We start from the raw sequence: 13,741 nt of genomic DNA on the forward strand, positions 1-13,741 counted from the left end.
TATTCTATGGTCAGTCTTTCTATATCTGGACCAGTTTGGGTCGGCTCCCAACTCAAAAGCCTGCAGAAACACTTGTTAAGCTCCTATTCTGTGACCGGGGCAGTGCTATGCGCCGGGGATACAGAGAGGCAAAAACCCTTCTGGTGCTAATAGGCGAGACATGCAAACAACTGCACAAAAACATGTTAGTCATTTATGGGGGAAAAAAAGCAGACGCTAGTATGAGAGGGTCTTGAAGGTTATAAGGGGAAATTGTCATTGGATGGGAAGCTGCAGCCCCAGGACTACGATCCCTCTCTCCCCTTCCATTATAACATGGATTTCCGGTACAACTAAGTACGAAAAATGGAAAAAACACTAAAAACGAGGCGTTTATTATCATAAATCTCCAGCAAAAAGCAATCGCTTAATAAAGGCTTCGTTCTCGGAGGTGTAGGAAAATGAAGCAAACACCAACAACGTTCGAACCATACACACTTAGTACCTTTCCCCTGCCCAAAACAAAGAGAGCCCCGCGTACACATTCGGAACCGAAATTCCCTAAAACCAAGCTGGGTTCTAATTCACCCCACGTGCCCATCACTGCTCAACCCTTCCGGGTCTGGGCCAATTCGGCCCCTTCCTTAGTATTGCGCCTGCGCGAAGATGCGGTCTGCCCTCTCACGTTAAGGGGCTGCGGGACTTCCGCCTATTGACGGCTCACGATTCGTTGCCTGATCTCTGCCCCGGAAGAAATAGAAGGGACTCCTTAGGCGCCTGAGGGTGAATGGTTCTTGTCGGCCAATATGCTGTGCGGTGCTCGGCAGCAACTGGGGAAGCGGCTCCTACCCTTCCTCTTAGGAAGCAAGGGATGTCCGCCAGGGCGAAGCGAGACCCTAGGCAGCCCCAATCCCGTTGTGCCTATGGCCGTTTGTGCCTATGGTGCCACCGCGGGGCCAATCGGGGCCGGGGGCTGGTACGAAACCCTGGCCTCATCAGCCCCTGCACACTGGGCGGAGGCAGTGCTAGTCGGAGCGCAGAACGCCACCGGGCTGCCGTGGTGGGCCAGCATTGTCGTCACCACCGCAGCCTTGAGGAGTGCAATTACGCTACCTTTGGCCGCCTACCAGCACTACATCCTAGCTAAGGTAAGGAGGGTAAGGAAGGAGAGTCTGACTGATCGTGATGAACCCCACTGTAGTGCGCAGACTCAAACCACGCCCCGCCTCCTGCAGGGATCGAGCCCAGTTTCTTGCGGCATCTGCTCTTTTGTGTAGCCTCGAGCCCCGCCCCCTGCGCAAGCTCCTACCTGTGGCTATATGTATATATTTGCACACATATCTTAAAAAGTATACATATTTTAATAACTAAGGGTACAGTTCACTGTACTAATTCACAGCTTTATTAGCAATATATCACTGTAACTTTTCCTAAAGCCCTCCAATATTTATTGTCAGCTTTACCATTCAGTTGAGTGTGAGGTGGAATCTCACGAGGTGTTTTAATTTAAGGTTGTCTAATAGTGATATTATTGAGTATTTAAAAACTATAGCAATAAGTAGTTTGGATTTCACCCATTTAGAACTTCCAGCTTGTATTTTCTCTATAGGAAAATTGCTCTTATTTTCACTTAAGTTATAATCAGTTTCTTAGAAATGAGGTCATCAGAAAAACTTGCTGCAAAGATTTTTCCTCCTCTGGTTGTTTCCATTCCAGTATTATTTCATTGGATTTGTTCAAAAATTTATTATATATTTAGATATAGATATTAGACAACTCAAATTTGTCATCATCTTTATTAACTAAAAATCAGAAACCATTTCTTTTTTCCAAATATACATATAGGTAGTTTTCAACATTTATCTTTGGAAGACTGTGTTCCAGATTTTTCTCTCTCCCTTACCTTCACCTTCTCCAGTACAGCAAGTAATCTCATGTAGGTTAAATGTGAGCAGTTCTTTTAAATATATTTCCATACTTGTCATGTTATGCTAGAAAAATCAGTCCAAAAGAGAAAAAAACCATGAGAAAGAAGCAAACAAAAAGGTGAAAATACTACACTTCAATCCATATTCAGTCTCCATAGTTCTCTCTCTGGATGTGAAATGCTCTTTTCCATCCCAAGTCTATTGGAATTTCCTTGAATTGTGTTGTTAAAGAGAGCTAAATCCATCACAGTTGATCATCATATAATTTTGTTATTGTGTAAAAAATCCTCTGGATTCTGCTCACTTCACTCAGCATCTGTTCATGTAAGTCTCTCCAGGCTTTTCTGAAATCAACCTGCTCATCATATTTTATAGAACAATTATATTCCATTACATTCATATGCCATAACTTATTCAGCTATTTCCCAACTGATGGGCGAACACTCAGTTTCCAGTTCCTTGCCATTACCAAAAAGTGCTGCTACAAAAATTTTTGCACATGTGGGTTCTTTTTCCTTTTTTATGATTTGAGATGGATGCAGGCCCAGTGGAGACACTGCTGGATCAAATGATATGCACAATTTTACAGTCTCCTGGACATAGTTCCAAATTGCTTTCCAGAATGGGTTGGATCACTTCACAACTCCACCAACAGTGCATCAGTGTCCCAGTTTTCCCACAGTCCCTCCAATATTTATTATTCTTTTTTCCTGTCATCTTAGCAATAAGAGAGGTGTGAAGTGGTACTTCAAAATTCTATTAATTTGTATTTCTCTAATCAGTGATGTGGAACGTTTTTCATATGACTATAAAGGGCTTTAACTTCTGAAAAGTGCCTGTTCATGTCCTTTGACCAAATGTCATTTGGGGGAATGGCTTATATTCTTATAAATTTGACTCAGTTTTCTATAAATTGTAGAAATGAAACCTTTATCAAAAACACTGGCTGTAAAAAAATTTTTTTTTTCCAGCTTTCTGCTTCCTTTCTAATCTAGGCTTCCTAGCATTTATTCATGTAAAAGCTTTTTAATTGTGTATAGTCAAAAATGTCCATTTTATCTCTTGTGATTCTCATTATCCCTTATTTGGTCACAAACCATTTGTCTGTCTATATATCTGAATTATATATATTACATTTTCCTCTAATTTGTTTTATTCTGTGATCACATATGCAGGTTGTGCATTGTTTTGAAGTGTTTCTTGATATATGGCACATATAGTTTGATCTAAACCTGATTTTTGCTGTCCACTATATCACTGTTCTTATCAGATAGCAAGTTCTCTTTACTCCAATAAAAAGGGTCTTTGAGATAATTGAACACAAGGTTATTAGGTTCATTTTTTTCTGTATGTTGTGTACCTGAATCTGTTTAATTGATTGATCTTTTGGTTTTTTTAATAGCCAGTTTCAAATTGTTTTGATGGTTACTGCTTTCTAGCACTATGGGAGATCTGGGAAGAGATTTCCCTTCTAAATAGTTTTCAAAGGAAGTAAATCTGGCTGTCAACAACTATATTTTAAAATTGCCCCAAATCACCAAAAAAAAAAAAGAAAAGAAAAGAAAAGAAAACTAACTTAAAACAGCTCTGAGATTGCATCTTATGCATATTAGATTGACAAAGACAAAAATAGAAGACAGCAATTGTTAAGAGGAGGGAACCAGCCAGACTTAATGCATTGTTGGTGGAGCTGTGTATTTATACAAATAAATGTGTATTTATCATTTTGAAACACAATTTCGGGTTGTATTCAAAAGCAGCTAAACTGTGAGCCTTTTTGACCCACTCATACTTTAACTAGGCATATACCCTCAAAAAATCAAACAAAAATGGAAAGGGATCCATGAGTAGAAAAACGTAGTAAGTACTCTGTGATGTAATAAGGACCTGCAAGCAAAGTGGTCTATATGTGGTGGAAGAGTGTTGTGCTTTAAGAAATTGTAAAGGAGAATGGTCTCAGAAAATCCTGTGAAAATTTACATGAACTGAGGCAGAATAAATTGAGCAGAATCAAGAGAACAATTTTTACAGTCTGTACAGTAATGTGGGGGAAAAAAATCTTTGAAAGAATTGACTACTCTTTATCAATGCAGTGATTTAATCAATTGTGACTCCAAAAAACTAATTTTTAACTTTTTTTAAATGATTAAAGTTGTAATCCTTAAAGCTCTATTATTATTAGACATTATTTTCATCTTTTCCCACATATTTGCAAAGAGTTAGTGACTTAGAAGTACATAGTGAGACAAGTTTTCAAATAGTGATCAATATATGAATTTGCTTTGCTTGGCAATACTTAACTTGTTTCAGAGTGGGGGGAATTCATTTTATTTCAGGTAGTAAAAATGGGTAGTGATAGCAATAGCCCAAATGAAGACCATCAGCAAAACATGAAAAACATCTACAAAGACTGCAGAACAGAGTTAGGACAGATAAGCAGGTCAATTTTGGTATTTTCATCTTGGAGTTAATACAGATTTTAAAAACATGGTGAATGTTGACAGCTTCATATACAGTCTTCTTCTGTTCATGTTTATTGATTCCATAAGAGAAAAAAAAATGGGCAATGTTAAAAATAATGAATTAGGTCAAGGACAATAATTCTTATAGAAATCTCGATATTGAAATCAGTTCATTAATCATTATTTTATGTCTGGTCATTCTGGGAGGTGATTATTTTTTATCATCTCAGTAGATTAACCTTTCTTGTGTTGGGCCTAAGATTGTGCATGGGCAATGTTTATGAATATTTTATAGGGAGAAAAAAACACAAGTGATTACAGATAAAAGTTTTAAATTTATTCATAATAAATTCTACTTTTTTTTAGCTAGGTGGAAAATTTGCAGCCAGAAATAAAAATAATTGCCAAGAATCTTAATTATGACATTGCACTTCAAGCAAAAAAAATGGGATGGTCAAAAAGAGTAACTAGGTAAGATAATTTGGACATGGGAGACACTGAGTAAATACTAATTTAATATAATTTAATAACTTCTTGCAGACTATAAAAAAGACAAATTTTGAATACAATGTGTGAATGACCTTTGCAATTATCATTAACTATTTCATATTTTTGCCAGGAAAATGTTCTACTTTTCACATATTTTAATATATTTTTGAAGAATAATAGTTTCTTTAGGGTATCTTTTTATTTACAAATATTATTTATTATAATATAACTTAAATCAGATTAATGAATTTTAGCAGCAATATTATTCCCATCAATTATAACAGGTTACTAATAAACTATGCTGTAAATTAAATGGATTATTAAGATTTTAAAATGAAATGACTTAGTTGACATTTGAATGGTCTCTTACGAAATTTATGGCAATAGAAGTCTAGGAAACTATATAGCATCTTACATTAGCCTAAAAGCAAATATTGGAATAAACTCAGTTTATGCTCTTAGATATGAGATGCTAACTTATTCTTTGCTTGTTGTTTACTGTAGAAATTTTTAAAAATTAATTTTAAATTACTTTGTGGGGAGGGATTTTCCTTCTTCTCTTTTCCTCTTCATTTAGGCTTACTTACCTGAACAACCTGAGGAGGATTGTTTCAGAACTGTATATTCGGGATAATTGTCATCCATTCAAAGCCACTCTGCTAATATGGATTCAGATACCAATGTGGATCTTTATGTCTGTTGCACTACGAAACTTCAGTCTAGGGGTAACAGATTCAGAAGGTAATTATTTTTTAAAAATGATTTCCCTCAAAGTACTTTTCCTTTTTTGATTTTACAAATTTTTTTTAAAATTATGATAAGTAATAACATTATTTATTGCATGATTTATGAATATTAATTCTCATGTCCTGTTGGTAATACAAGATGCTTTTAAATCTCTAAAGCATATGAGTACATAAGGAAGCGGTTTTGGGGGGTTATTTTAGGTGTTTTTGCTGTGGCTAGAGGGGAGCAATGCTATAAAGATATCTAGATCAAGAGATGGTTCTGTTTTATGATTCAAGGAATAGTGTAGATCTTGGGTGCCATGGTGTTTAGGGAGGATTTATTCAGTAAATTATATGAACATGATTCCTTTTTTGGTGAATAGCACCTTGTTGAACTGGCCTAAACAAAAGTCTGCTATTTTCCCAAATTATATGTCATGATAGCTCATGAGATTTATCAAATATGAAACAGGTGAAAAATGAAATGACTGAGGAAACAAAGGTTCAAACTTCTGAGCATTTCAATTTATTAAATAACAGTGCCTGTCAATTTCCTAACTAAGTCCAGGCCCCTTCCTTAGTGTAGGGAATTGAGGGGAATTGGACAATAAATGGTTAATTGTGGGTGAGAAAAATCTGCAAGCCAAGTTATAAGGAATCATATAGTCATTAGTTCATATGTTTTCAGTTTCTTCTTTTCATAAGAATTATAATTTCAATTTATAAAAATATAACGTCTTTTTCAGGAGACTTTTCTATTCAGGAACAATTTTCAACAGGTGGAGTTCTGTGGTTTCCTGATCTCACTGTGCTTGACTCCACATGGATTCTTCCAGTCTCACTTGGAATTCTCAATTTGTTAATAGTGGAGGTAACTTGTTTAGACTGAGGAAATTTTTTTTGGTCATTTTTAAATGTACATTGAGGAGAAATTGCATAGTAGAAAAGTAGTCCTTGCAAACTCTGCGCTGTGTGTATTTGTGTGTTTAGTTGTTAGACCAGGTGACAGGCTTTGTTAAAGTCTTGATTTGCCTGTGACATAAAGTCATTACAATTTATAATGATACAAAAATATTAATGTACATGGAGAGTGTTAGTAGGTCACTAATCAGTTAAAGAAATGTTTATAAGATACATAATGATATTGCTAATTCACTTTAGGGCTTAGAGGGTGCTTTGAATGCATTAATGGTCTGAAGTATACATAGGCTTTGGGAAAACAAAGACAGTATGAAATAGGTCAGCCTTCAAGGTCCTTCCACTGAACTAGAGAAATAGGGAATACAGCTCACCCCCAGAGAAGTCAGCATCAAGTAAATAGAGGAGGCCCTGACCGACTGTACCAGATACCAAATTTAAAGACTCCTAGTAGGCAGCATGGCTTGAAACTAGATTGAGTGGAAGGGAAGTAAGGTCTGAGTGAAAGCAGCCAGCCATCGAGGGCTTTTAAGCAAGACAACAAAAAGGGGAAGTTGTCATTTCCAAAATACTGCAATGATGTAGTAGGTTGTTGGGGTAGGGATGGACCTGGGGACTGGAAGAAGGAAGAAAGCTCAAGTGTAACTCCTACTGTGGAGTCCTGGGCCAGCCAGACCTTTCCTCTGCTTCTTCTTATGATCTAGTGACTACCAGCTCGGCTTGAGGTGGGAGGTGGCCAGGCAGTCATGAATGGCTGTGGGCTCTAGAGCATGTCTCTGTGTGAAAACCCGTGGAGCTCACGGAAATTTCAGAGGCAAAGGCCCAATCTAGAGAAACTAGCCCATTAAAGAGTTAAGAAAAGGAAAAGCAGACAAAAGTGCTAATGAGATAGCAGTATCATGGGAAAGGGTTGTGAAAGTACAAGAAGAGAGAAACACATTAGAATGAGTGGGTAACCAATAACTTTCATCCAGAGAAGTAAAAGCAGCTTGCTGGGGTTGAGGAATTCTTCCATGGGTGACTGTAATGGGCTGAAGCTCGAGTTAATGCACTGAGGTCCCAAGCACGTGAGGCTAAATAGTCATTGGACCATACTCTATTAATATATATGTTTGGAGAAAGAATGGCCCCCGCCTACTCTTTGTGCAAGTCCTGATGTATTGTATAGGAAATGATGATTTTGGTGGGTGGACACAGAGGGGCAGAGGGAGAAGCGGAAAGAGACTTGCTGGCTGGCTTCTTGTTGCTGCTGCTCACATTGCTAATCCCCCTTCACTCAAAAAGAATAAAGATTGAAGATTTTCCCTTAACTGAATTCCTGACTCCAGCTGATTTTAAATACGCAATCATCACAGATGACCTTGGAGAAAGCAATTTCAGTAGGGATAGTAAGAAAGGTCAAGGGTTATTTTAAGATTAGAAAGATTCTTTAAAAAATTTTTTGGAAAAATATGAGCATGTATGTAGACATTCAGTCTGTTTATTCATACAAGGCACTGCTATAATATGTGTGTGCATGTTGGTGTGTGTATAAATAAACATATCTCCATTTATATCTGCATGTGTGTAATTGTATGTATGTTTATGAAAGTACACATTTTAAAATGTGGTTTCAGCCCTGTGTTGGCATTGTTTTATGCAGTAGTTTTAAGGAATAGTTTTAATGTGTGTCTCTGTGTCTTCATAAGTAGCTGTTTTAGACAGGAGAAAGGAAAAGAAAGCTATGGTATGCAAACATTTTTTTTCCAATTAACCAAAAATGTATAAGAGAATTTTCAACTTTTATCATAATGAAAATATGATGTTATACTAGATGTTGAGATTCTTAGTTTTTAAAGATCATTAGCCTCTTTTTAGATGACTAGTTCTATTACTGCAATCCTGATAAAAATGGATTAAATAGATCAATTATATTTTTTTCATACACATAAAAACTGTTAGGACAAAGCAGTCAGATTATCTGGGAAAAGTTAATTCACATAAAATGTATATTTGTACATTTAAGGAACAGTTATCAGTCAGTTATAATATTTGAAAAGCAACTTGAATAAAAGTAGATCAATAAAAAATAATGAATATTATTCCTTTATGGTAGCTTTGGAAAATAATTAAATCTATATTCATTATTTTAACTAAATGAAATGATGCCATATTTCCTAAGTGTTTATACAGCACTATACATTAGGTAGAAACAGAAATTACCTTCCCGCAAAGGTTACTTTCAGACTGTGGAAATGGGATCATCCCAAGGTAGCATTCACACACAGATTAAATCACCCAGGCCTGATTCCTCCCTTGCTCCACAGCCCCAGTTGCAAATAACTGATTATACTTTTCCACTTAGGCACATCCCTGTCACGCTTAAAATTTTTCAATAGAGATTGACTGCCATGTGCAGGACTGGTTTTTATTGAACATTAGCTACCATTTAAGAGCATAGGTGAAAGCACAGGCAGATAAATATAAGAATGAGCAGTGGGGTCAGTGAAGCAAAAACATTCTCATTGATTACATAAATCTGTTCATGACTGCCTCCCAACTCTGTGTCTAATGATGCTACAGCAGTGGTATTTTTCAGTCATGAGCTTTTTAGATGCTATAGTTTCCTACTTATCAGTAACAAATCAAAATCCTATATTTAAAAATTACAGATGACTATTTAACAAGTTTTGTTGTTGTTGTTTAAATAGAGGGGTAGCTAATTGAACATATTTCCTATAATGATAGATTTCCAAAGGATTGAGTTCAAGTTTTAAAAATTTAATAACTTTTCTTAAAAGGTGCAAAATTCAGTTTGTAATAAAAATTTATCTAATTTGATTTGCATTTTATGTCACTGTATGTAATATTTTCTTCCCCTTCAGATTTTTGCATTACAAAAACTTAAAATGACCCGCTTTCAGAAGTATATTACACATTTTACTCGTGGAATATCTGTGTTGATGATTCCCATTGCTGCAACAGTACCCTCAGTAAGTAATCTGAATTTTATCCAACTATTAAGCACATCATATATTTTTGTGATAATAGTATTTATTAAATCACAAGAAGCCCAATTCAAGTCTCACCTGTTGTGTAAAGTCTGACCTCTTTATTTTCTCCTCAATCTATATGGCTATTTCCTAGGGATCTCAACTTCTCCCTCTCTGTGTCCTTAGCAACTGATGTGGCAACTTACATATAGCAATTGCTTAATAAACGTTGAATTCTCCATCATAATTTCTTACACTATTGATTAGTTCATTAAACTCCTAAATCAATTGAAGTCTAAATCATAGAATTTGGGGATTGTGATTTTCTTTGTATAAGGTGATCCTAGTGAGAAAACACTGTCCCTTGACATTAATGATCATCTCTTATGAAACTCCTTGTTTTTGCTGAATACCCTAAGCAATATTCTTGTCCAGAGGTAGGACTGGAACACCACTTCCTCACACTGAGTACCTCTGTATGGGTACTACACAACATCCCTTTCAGTGATAAAACTATAAAACAATTTAGTAATTCACCATAAAATGCATTGAGTATATTCTAATATTCGATTTGGCTTTCTAAGTTTGGATCTTGTTTCTCCATTTGAGTTTGTCTTTGAGGACAAGAATTGGACTTCTGTATCCCTCCTAGTTTCTAGGAGAATGCTGAGCAAATTTTAGGAATTCAGTAAATGCTTTTTGATTTATTTATTAGTTAATATATTTGATCAAAATATAAATTAAATGATGTTGATAGCTGACATTAGGCCATTATATATAGAATAATTTGTGTTCCTTTTTAGTACTTCTTTACATCAAAAAATACTTAGGTTCCATATGTCTTTGTTTTATTGTGATTCCTTATGTAAGAAGCAGAAATGCTAAGTATTTATTAGGGGTACGAATAGGGGAAAAAATAGTCCCTCTTCTTAAGCAGCTCAAATATCTGAAGAGAACCATGAAAGGGTAAATAATGCCAATGAGGGCTCGCCTCAGGGTGACTGGTGCCGGATGACAGAGTGTGGCTGGCCCACCCGGCTTCTGAAATGAAGAAATGGTGTGGGCGGGAAAGGGGTCATCCTGAGGGCTTATCCTGTAGAAGGAACAAGTCTGGCGATGGATGGAGTGGGGCAGATACTGAACAAAGCGCCAGCTCTGTGGCCACAATACAGGCTTGGTAGTTGATGGAGCAGTCTACCCCAAAAGGATCAGGGACACATGTCCTTGCTGTCCGGGGCTTCCTTGGTGCTGATGTTTGTGTCTGTTTTCTCTTTTCAGTCAATTGCTCTGTACTGGTTCTGCTCCAGCTTCATAGGCCTCTCACAGAATCTGCTGCTGCGTTCCCCAGGATTTCGCCAGCTCTGTCGTATACCACAGACAAGATCACAGTCAGACACTCCTTATAAGGACCTCTTTGCTGCCTTTTGTGCCAGATTCTTTTTAAGAAAATGATCTCTTCCCTAGGAATAAATCTGACTGTCCCATCACTGAAAAATAGAAGATTAAGATCTTAATAATAGTTCTTTTTGTGATATACAGTGCAGTTAGCTGTGCTTTAAAATGCTATTGTAATATATGACACTTGTGTTTTAGACAAGTGAAGAATAGGCTGCTTAAGATTTGGTGATTGGATCATGGAAACATAATTTGTTTTATATTTGAAAGACGAGTGAGTGGAATTGGCTAAGTTGTCAGAAAACAATTAAAACTTTGAATTACAAAAGGGAAGTATCAATAAATCCCACAAATCTAGAGCAGTATAAAAAATTTTTTCTGTTGACATATTAACTGGTAGTAATTGCAGAGAGACTAGCTGCATGCTATTTGAATGAGATAGCTATGAAAATTATAAGAAAACTAACCTGGAATGAAATCATGACTCAAATCTTCACTGAAATGAATCAGTTGGTGTTATCTTCTTCATGTTTCAGTAAACCTGGATGTTTCCATTAAAATGCCAAAGAGGGGAGCAAGTTTTATTGGAAGTTCTCTGCCTTTGAGGAAAGGTTGAATAACTTGAGTTTTTTCAAGAAGAGGAAAGAAAAGAAAAAATGCTAGCCATCAAGAGAATGAGAGAATTATCCTCTAGTTCAGCTCATTTTATTAATGAGCAAGTATATCCAATTGGTTATTAGACTACTTGGGTAGAATTGGGATTAAATTAGAGTACTTGAGTATAGTGGTATTAGACTCAAATAGGCATTCCTGAGAGCTGTACATAGACTTTAAAAACCCCACAAATTTACACATTGCATTTTATTAACATTTCTCAGTTATATTTTAACTTGGTTTAACAGAGGCTTTACATCTCTTTCCTAATGAGTTCTAAGTTAGAGGTTTAGGGGGGAGAAACCTATAATGCTAAAATTTGCCTCAAAAGAAATTATTAGATCTAAATTAACTTGACATGGTGAGAGATCAAATTTTTGTCATTGTCTGTATTAATCTTCCTGTTTCCAATGCAGTCCTTTCCTAATTTCTTCGTATCACTTTTCATTATCTTTCCAACACACCATCTTATTATTACTTCCACTTAAAAATATGTTCCTCCATTTCCTATCACATGAAATCTAATAACATCCAACATTCCAAGGTCTTCCATGTCAAGTGCCACAGACAGTGGAGGAACTCTGAATGAGGTATAAAACTCTTCAGCCCAGAGGGAACCTGGTGACAATGTCTGGTTCAGCTCTCATCTCCCCTTGTGTGTCTCACTCTTTCTGAAAAGTTGGGGGGGGGGGGCGTGACAACTTGTGTTTTACTTGAAATAGAGATACAGTAAAAGATTCATATTAATTCATATTAATAGCAGGGGGCTTATAGTTAGCCTATGCTCAGTGTGCTGTAGTGGTATAATTTTACTAATGTATTTAGGGACTGAGAGAACTTGAAATAAATGGACTCCATGTTTGACCATCCCATGTGGGTCTCTGCTTCATCACTCCTCCACTAAGACCAAGGTCTCAAGCTGGTCCTGAAATCCTCCCAAGAGCTAGTCCAGATGAACCCCAGTGTGGGGGCTCTAGAAAACATAGTACATTTTGGCACCCCAACTTGGAGGTTCTAGAAAGCATACTATACTTCCATAGTTAGCTTCATTGTAGCTTTCTAATTTTTTCTCCCACTTTTCTTCATTTCTTATGTTGCATACAGCTGACAATTCTCTGCTGTAATCTGATATTCTGTCTTTTTCTCTGCCTTTACTCATCTCCTATTACTGTGATGATTTTTGTCTGACTTTAATACTTGACATGGCTATCCCTTCATCCTGGAAGATTCCTCCCCACCCCCCATCCCTTTTCTTATTCCTTTGCCAAGTGATTACTTAAAGTATTTGATAACATTTTTACTTTGCCCTTTTCTGGTTTGAAAGCTCTGTGAAAGGAAGGTTTGTGTTATACCTTTGTGGACCTAGCATGAACATTGTTAGTTCCATAAACCCATACCTGACACCAGGAATAAAAATACTTAAATACTTTCTGATTAATTGTTCTTGTTGATCTTAGGGGTTTTTGATAAACTGGGGGTTTTGTTCTAGGAGTTCTAGAGCCCCTAGAGTAAGTAGCTCTGGTAAACCCCGATGTGCAAAATAAAGCCTGGAATTATTTCATAGTATGTGCCCCTCTTTTAGGCTTTTAAGTTGGCTACACACTGCAGGATCTGGATGTTAACAAGTTTGTTAATAGAAAGTGGTAGTAGTTAATATAATAACTGGGATTAATGTAATACTTTAATGTTTGCAAAGCATTTTTACATTAACTTCGTTGACCACAACTCTGGGAAGGTGGATGCTGTTATCTTCATTTTATAGTTGAACAGAACAGAACCATGACTAGCCAGTAGGTAGAAGAACCATAATTTGAACCTAGGTCTCTGATTCTACAACCATACAACCAGAGTTTTGACCTCTCTATAAGGGTAAGTATCAGCTTTGAGAAATTTGATCTTAAAATACTGAAAATGCTTAATAAAAAAAAAAAAATTAAGCACCAGGAAATGTGAACTGTGTTGTAAATAAAAGACCAGGGAGGGTGTGTGCCTGGTGCTAGGAGAAGTGCAATTGGACTTAATTAAAATATAAGAGCACTTTGCTTCCTTCTTTTGAAGTAAAAACAAAAGAGTAATGACAATGACTATAACAATTGGAGTGTTGAGCTGAGATAATTGGAAAACCATAAAACTTGTAAGGGCACTTATGAGGGGCCAAATGTGTGACCCTTGGCAAGGCTTTAAGCTCATTTCCTGAGGAAGAGCTAATGAGACAA

General features: G+C 36.5%; 1 protein-coding gene across 2 annotated transcripts; it reads left to right on the forward strand.

Annotated features, from left to right (window-relative positions):
* The first annotated feature begins 363 nt into the window (after positions 1-363).
* Positions 364-12,959, forward strand: LOC127539899 (cytochrome c oxidase assembly protein COX18, mitochondrial). 2 transcript variants are annotated; one of them, XM_051964320.1, is made up of 6 exons: positions 364-1,127; positions 4,740-4,840; positions 5,436-5,599; positions 6,333-6,457; positions 9,369-9,476; positions 10,755-12,959. In XM_051964320.1, the coding sequence occupies exons 1-6, from the start codon at positions 786-788 to the stop codon at positions 10,926-10,928; spliced, it is 1,014 nt and encodes a 337-aa protein (XP_051820280.1). In that variant the 5' UTR covers positions 364-785; the 3' UTR covers positions 10,929-12,959. The 2 variants fall into 2 exon arrangements, with proteins under 2 accessions (XP_051820280.1, XP_051820281.1); XM_051964321.1 differs by having other exon boundaries at positions 1,043-1,127; positions 4,736-4,840.
* Positions 12,960-13,741: the final 782 nt, after the last annotated feature.

The sequence above is a fragment of the Antechinus flavipes genome, chromosome 6 (genome assembly GCF_016432865.1).
Source record: "Antechinus flavipes isolate AdamAnt ecotype Samford, QLD, Australia chromosome 6, AdamAnt_v2, whole genome shotgun sequence".
Lineage (NCBI taxonomy): Eukaryota > Metazoa > Chordata > Mammalia > Dasyuromorphia > Dasyuridae > Antechinus > Antechinus flavipes.